The 8,251-nt window shown below is 28.8% G+C and overlaps 1 protein-coding gene across 1 annotated transcript; it reads left to right on the top strand.

Moving 5' to 3' along the window:
* The first annotated feature begins 1,705 nt into the window (after window positions 1-1,705).
* On the top strand, window positions 1,706-8,233 carry LOC119672329 (retinal homeobox protein Rx-like). The gene is made up of 3 exons (XM_038083345.1): window positions 1,706-1,793; window positions 6,907-7,157; window positions 7,239-8,233. The coding sequence occupies exons 1-3, from the start codon at window positions 1,741-1,743 to the stop codon at window positions 8,042-8,044; spliced, it is 1,110 nt and encodes a 369-aa protein (XP_037939273.1). The 5' UTR covers window positions 1,706-1,740; the 3' UTR covers window positions 8,045-8,233.
* Window positions 8,234-8,251: the final 18 nt, after the last annotated feature.

Raw genomic sequence — 8,251 nt, forward strand, 5'->3', positions numbered from 1 at the left:
ACCGGTTAGAAATATAAATTCCAGAATCCTAACATTAAGGACTTTTGGCCTTGTTTGTGTTTTAGAAGTCCCGCTATTGGTAGATTTACACAATCATTTTTGTCATTTACAATATTATCATTTGCTTCTTAGAATTTAAATCGATAATTAAAGTTTTTGGAAAACTATATCAATCACTTGACGACCAAAAAAGGATATATATGTATAATATTAAATTTTAATTGGTATTTGATTTTAAATATTTATGTTGATGGCAAAATTCCAGCTTTACGGCCTACTAGTGTTAAAGTGAACTGGTTTTAACCTTTTGCATTGACCTTTACACTGGTAACAGTTTTCGGTCCCGCCTGGAGTTATCCACACTATATAGATTACTATGTTTATTGTTATAAAGAAATAACATAATATAATAAAGTAAAATTAAGTGAATTATAAAAACCAAATTATTTTTTTCATTATCTTTATACTTGATTGAACTCGATCCATCCCGACATTGATCTCAGGCATCCCAAGATTAATTTCGGGAATTCTTAATATACTGGAATTACAAAAGATCTCGCAAATAAGCATCCGTAATAAAAAAACAAAAACAGCTAGATCAAAACATCTCTATTATTCCATTAAGAATTCCAGATGGTATGCAAATTGATTGATTGGATTGTGCTTCATCAATGCGTAAAGCACAATCGTCAATACGTGAAGAAGCGCTTGTATCTGAAATACTTCATCAAATATGTACACGCACAATTCAATCAAATTGTTAGTAATATAATTTTTTTTAAAATACTTTTGACAAAAAATTTTATTTTAAATGTAACTAAGCGTACAGGGCAATGCTAGTACACTTACTTATATATGTCAGCAATTTTGGATATAAGTCCTTTTATGTTCTTAGTTCTTAAATCGCTCGTGATCTAAGGAGCATACACAATATTTAAGTAACAAAAAACCAATGAAATATTAAAGCTTTGCAAACACTAATCCTGCTAAAAATAAAAAACAAATAACAATTTTAAATAAAAATATAAAGCATATAATATATATTATTACATGAAAAGACGGGCAAATGTTAACGCATAAGAAGAAGGTAGCCATTGGGAAATGATGAGAAACAGTAAAAAAAAAATTTACGGAAAATAAAACATTTTTAAATACATTCGCTTTAATAGAAAACTAAAACGGAAAACTATATTGAAATAAAAAACTAAAAGCAAATGTTTAAAGAAAAACTGAATGTAAAACAGAATTAGTTGTACGGCTTCCTCTACGAACTTCCAAAGTTCAAAATATACAAACACTATCCCCTAAATTAGTCTAGTTGGAGCCTTCATTGATGAAATATTGGAATAAACTCGCACTTATTAGTATGCACATAAAAATCCTCATTAAAAGGGAATATAAATCTTGTAGTTAAAAAAAAAAGATAATTTAATAGTTTTCAAAAAAGTTCGTCAAAACCCGGAAAAATTAATAAAAATTTTTTTATTCCTTTAAAAATACCATATAGTGTTTAGTAAAAAAATTTATGATGTGCTCAAGTCTAGTGTTAGAACGAAATACTTTCACTACGTTTCAAAACACAAAATAAATAAATGATACATGATAAATGAAAAAAAAATTTTTAAATATATATAAAAATTATATTTAAATAAAAATTATATTAAGGCTGCCAACAAATGATTAAAATTTAAAAAAGAATTTTTAAAAACAGAATTTACGAAAATCGATAAAAAATATTGCATGGAAAAAACTGCAATCTTAAGCTCAATGAAGAGAAAACAAAGGAGATACAGGTACGAACTATAAACACTATTATTCTTTAAAAGTTTTATTTTAATGCGATCCCATTTCTGGTACCTAAAATAATAAAGGACTTCACAATTAAAACAAATCTCTCAAATAATATTCTTCAAGTTGCCAACTATTTATTTCTAAAATAATATCGAAATAGTTCCCAAGATAAATAATATTAGTAATATAATAATATTGCTAGTACAACTAATATTACTAATATGGTGTAAATAGTGATATCTTCGCCTTTAGGTAATTTTACAGCATAGCATCAACAGTTTTTCAACTCAGCAAAAATGGAATTTATTTATTTCCCGAAGACTCCACTTTCGTTCCATTGTTAAAACAAGTTCCAAATATCTAGGACTTTCCTGTTTTAAGTTCTATTCATATTTCTGTTCGCTAAAGAATAAACAACCGCATTGATATGATATAGTCTACAAGTCATCTACAATTTTTAATTACATGGCTCTTAGATATACCATGTAACAATGTTTAAATCTTTCACTACTTGAATAGTTGTTTGCAATAGGAGTTCAGCACATATGTTCTACTGCTCAAAATTAGCAATGATTCGCCTTATAACTACGACATTCCTTACAAGAAACCTAAAGAGATAAAAAAATCAATTCATCCAGTTGATTTTATGTAATTTAAAAGATCTATCATTCTTAAAAATGAGCAGTTTGACAATCTATCAAAAAAATACTTTTCTAAAAATCTGTTCCTCCTGGAAGCCAAAACTGGTCAGTCAGAGAGAAAATGCTTAATTGTTTCTTTTTACTATAATATTCCATCACTTTTACAGTGAATAATAAAAGAAATGCGCAGTATTTTTGCATTTTTATACATAAATAAATAGAGAAAACTGCAATCTTGCAGTATTCACCCGATCCCTTTTAATGAGTTCCAAAGATCTGAACATAATAAGATAAGGGCTAGATTAGCCAAGAAATTACACATAATCTAAGTGTCTTCCATTTAGTATTGACAAACATTTAGTATTGAAAAAAGGTGATTATTATTCTTAACGATATCAAGAGAAATATAAACCGATACTCTTAGGCACCGGTATCCACGAAAGCACCAAAGCTTTCCTAACCGTCGGCGTTTTATATGTCCACTAATTTTTTTAACAACTATTTTAGTTAGAATGTCAGCTTTGAAGTATGGCATTGATTAATCCATATAAAATTGATAATCCTAGAATATATATAAATTTAATCATTTTTGCATTTCTTTACTACATATTTATAAATTAACTTAGTGTCAAAGATCTGCTTATTTTTTTTTTTAAGTTTTAATAAAGTAATTTATTGGTCTGACCTTACAGCTGTTGCGAATAACGCCAACTATCCATTTTTAATTGTCTTTGAAAACATCTATTGGTCTCTTTTATATTCGAAATAGATTTCTGGTAACAGAACAAATATTAGTTCTTAATTAAAAACAAATTGTAGAATATTATGAAACATCACTCACCAAGTCAAACTAATAAACAAAATTTTTTTGATAACCCGATTTTATTTGTCTCATTTAAAAACATACATTCATTCCAAAGCTCTTCTAATTTTTCGGTGACTTTTTTATTGATCTGATTTTGATTTGTCCAAACTTACTTCCTTGAACATTTCCTTATTTTCTGTTAACACGTAGTAGTTACAAGACCCCAGATCTGGGGAATACGGCGGGTCTGCACTCTCCAAACCCAAGATTTGTCTTAGAGCTTTGTTTAAGTAATAATTTCTTTATTTGAAACACATTTATTTGCTTTGACATTTCCTTCTTTTCTGCTGAAATGTAGTAGTTTCAAGAGCCCTGATCTAGAGAGTAAAATAGTCAGAGAAGTAACTCGTAGCGTAATATACAAGTATAATCCTACGTTAAAATTGCTTTATCATAGCTGTAGTTTTAATTTAAAGATATAGAGATGTGAAAAGTGTACTATATCTGCGAATATTTTGCTTAAACTAGATTTATTTTGCCTAAAGGGCGATAACAATTTTAGACACCTTCAACTATTTCCTAACTTATATACCATAATAATTTATCTAAACAATAACAGAATTTCAGATATAATCCAGACAATTTCATATTTTAGAGACAGAGTTGTAATTCTTCGTTATTTATACGAAAGGCCATGTTTGTTTGTTTTTTTTTTGCTTCCAAAGTCTTTGAAAAATAATGTATTAACTGTACAAGAATTTAAATAGTGTCAAATATTTTCAAAATTACTAAACCACATAAGTTCAAGTATATTAAAAACAGTAGATAACAAATTAAAATCTAAAATATCAGGACAGTATTTTTGAAACGCCCAGACACGAGACTACTTGTCAAAATACGTCCTGCTAAAATTGTGGGTTCTGATCACCATGACTTGAACCAATCGTCCTTCCTAAAAACTATATTAATCAAATTTATTTTAATATGAATATAAAATATTAACTTGCATTTCAAATACGAAAAACTTTTTTATGTTTTCTTAAAGCCAAAGCTAACTGTTTTCATTAGTTTTTGTATTATTATTCCCTTCTCTTTTTAATTCTTCTTTTTTGATGTCTTCTTCACTCGTAATATTTTTTTCTCCCTTTCTGTAAAACTTCCCCATAAATAAAAGTTATGGAAAGAACGGTCGTTATTCATTGGCCTAAATATCAGATTTCCTGTAAAAATTATTTAGAAAAAAAAATTTTTTCTAAGTCAAATCTAATTCTTTAATATTTTTTTTTATTGGAAATGTACACAATGTTAATGTATATATATATTTCTTGTCTAAATTTCTTCAATTTTAACAGAAATTAAAAAAATTAATATCAAAATAAGTAAAATAAAAGTTCTTAATGGTCTAATATTCAATGAGTCAATGAATTAATCCCTATTTTAATTGGTCTGATTATCTATAGGTTTTGACAATTTATATTCGTATGATAAGAAAACAAAACATATTCTGTCAGCAAAAGATAGTTTATATCTATTGGTTAAAAATGCAAATAAACAAAATTTACTCACGCTATACGGTTACGAGTATATGCGTCAGACCAAGTCAGAACCAATCGATATTTGCGAGTAGAATTTAAACTTACATAAAACCGTAAAATTACATCATTACATAGATATTAACTACATGCAATAACAATAAACTTAGTTGTGTATATTATACAGAAAGAGAGATATTTTATTTATATATACACATATGTATATATGTATATTTAGTGTAATTCCCAGTCTCATGTATATTTGTAAATGCATGGAAAATGACACTTTGTGACACTTTTTCGACTTTACACTTTTCAGGTCTTCATATACTATTTTCTTTTGAATTGTGCAGGATTAGCAATTACATCCAAATGTACATAAATACTATATTGGTATAAATAAGTTTGTTGAACTACATATATACACAAACATAATATGTAAATTCTAAAGCAAAAAACATTATATTAGTATATACATTAAAAACATATATAATGACTAAAGAATTATTTGTTTATAAGTTTTCCACTTATGCCTATATGTTTATATGAGTATTTTTTCATCTATACTTAGTTTCACACTTTTTATAATGTGTAAAACTGTCATCACTTCTAAGTGAAACTATCACGCACTTAAGTGAAGGGAATTCAAAATATGTTTTAATACAGAATTTAGAAATATCTTAGTTCAAAAAAATCGTGAATTATGTTATACCTACTAAATATTAAGGTAACCATAAAACAAGAGTCCTGTTCTGTATATCTAAATAAAGTGGTTTCTTTGCAATCAGCATCTACATATGTATATTCAAAATAGAGTTTGTTATTACAAATATAATTATTATTACACACCCATTTAATCTGAGAAGCAATTCTTATAGAAAGTCTCATAAGTTAACCTAGATAAATTAAAGCTAAACCCTTGTTTCAGAACTCCCACCTAATGTAGTTCGGTGAAAGGTTCTAAGGATGACCGATTTGGTATTTCATCAAGAGATCGTGCAGACTACGAAACTGAAATGTCCATACGTTTTCATCTGTCATCGTTGTTGTTGTATTACTTTAGCTGGTCGTATTGTAAATGCGAATAGCGTACTGTACTTATTATCAGATAAACCCAGAATACAAACTAATAGCATTGGTGCATTGTTTCATCTGTACTATCTCTATTATTTTCAAAATGGTATTTATTAGGAACGCATCTAATAAAAAACCATTAGTTAATATAAGTTGAAATATTTGTAAACTAACAAACTTATTTTTTTTTGTTCTCCCACTTAAGCTTATGATAGCTGACATATATTATAGATATTCCAAAGAAAAAATCCTGTTCTATAAAGACGATTTTTTTTGTATAAGTATACAGAAAGTATTGCTTTGTCACACTAACGAACTCAGAATTGAGATTTTGCAGCTTCCGAATATATTTCCGAATATATTATAATGCAGATGTTTCGTCAGTAGTGTTTTCGAATCGTCTTTTGAAACATTCTTGAACAGATATCAATAGCAGACAACTCTGCCTAAAACACTGTGGAACGGCTAAATTAAATTTGAGTCCATTGACACTAACGTCACTTTCAGGTTTTAATCTATCAATTAAACAATATTTCTCTACTCAAAAAAAAAGGTTGATCATGTTTATAAATTAAGGAAGTGTTAAAAATTACAATGTACTTGTGACTTGATCGAATAAAATACTCTATTCACAAGTCAAGTCAAGAAGAAATCTAAAATTATACATGAAGAATGTATAGTTTTCTGCTTTTACTTTTTGTTTACTCACTTTTTACTAAAAATTTGGAGGAAAAAATTTTCTTTATGATCTTGGATCTATAGACAGAATGAACGCAATTTTAATCATTTACATATACATCGAAGAAGAAGAATTACGGTTCATGGGAACCGTAATGCCTGATTACTAAAACCAATTTTTTTTTTACTTCATAATTAATTTAAAATTAATCATTCTAATCATTAGTTGAAATTAATGTTATTCACAAGACCAAGACAATTTTAGCCTTTAATTTCTAAAATTTATTCAAACAGTCCATTTCCCTTTGTTATTTGATAAAATCCTTATGAAATTATTGAAATAATGAAATAATTCTATATGAAAAATAATATAATTTGATTTCAGAACTACTTTTAATAACCTGCAGTTGCAAGAGCTGGAGCGTGCGTTTCAACGTACACATTACCCTGATGTCTTTTTTCGTGAAGAATTGGCGGTACGAATTGATTTAACTGAAGCTCGTGTACAAGTCTGGTTTCAAAACAGACGTGCAAAATGGCGTAAACAAGAAAAAGTGTGTGTAAAAGATTTGGATGATATCAATGCGCAGGCGTATGATGAGAATGTACAAATGGGTCAGCTAGACAATCCATTAGGTGAGTTAGCCTTCTGCTGCTTCCCACAATTGATTATTAAATAAATTAAATTAATTATTTATTTATATAAAAACTATTTAGGTAATACTTTGCTGCCCGACACACCACCACAATCTGCCAATTCATTGGATAATGAGCCAAAACCACCTTTTGGTACTGGCGTTATAACACCGACACGTATGTCACCTAATATTTTTCTCAACCTTAACATCGATCATATGGGCTTAGAACGTGGTGGTGGTCTATCAATGGAATGGTCAACATATCCACCGGTCGGTACGCTGTCAGCATCCATATCAATGCCAAATGTATCACAATCACCGCCACCATCTGTACTAGCTTCTATATCTCACAACAATGATCATATACACAATCAACATGCACATAACCAACAATCACATCATAATCTCGTCAATACAAGTTTACATCCGTCACTAGACTTGGATACAACTACGAACTCCACATATGATGAAATGAAATTTTTGAATGTCGATCAATTTACAATTGATAACTTCAAAGCGGAGTGTATATTAAATTTAGATCATGCTTTAATTTTGGATGACAAGCCTAGCCATATGCAACAACAACACATGACCTCATTTGATACTGGTCAACAACACCAGCATCCGCATGATAGCTTACAACAAACTTTATTATCTCACAATGATAACACACATTTGCAACAAGACGACCATCATCACCATACATCACAATTGCTTCAGGAATCACTGCAACATCATACGCACTCACTCAGCCTTGATATGCCATCATTTGGACTATCGTCGTTAGACTCATCGAAGTCTCCACCGTTATTGGTGCTTGATAAATCGTTATCACTGAATATCAGTGTCGATGGCATTGGTGATCTTGTAGATGATAAATTTTAATAGCTCGCTGCTGGCATAGTGAGAGCCCTAACGTTAAGAACACTAATCTGTAGACAAATGAGTTTAATTTTAAGATACAAACACAAACCATAATTTTATCGTTTAGCTTAAGTTTTTAGTTATTTATTATTTAATAATTTTATAAGTTAAATTTAGTTAATCAAAAAGATCTGTAGAGCGTATCATTATATTGTTCTTTAGCGATCT

The sequence above is a fragment of the Teleopsis dalmanni genome, chromosome 1, assembly GCF_002237135.1.
Source record: "Teleopsis dalmanni isolate 2A chromosome 1, ASM223713v2, whole genome shotgun sequence".
NCBI classification, from domain to species: Eukaryota; Metazoa; Arthropoda; class Insecta; order Diptera; family Diopsidae; genus Teleopsis; species Teleopsis dalmanni.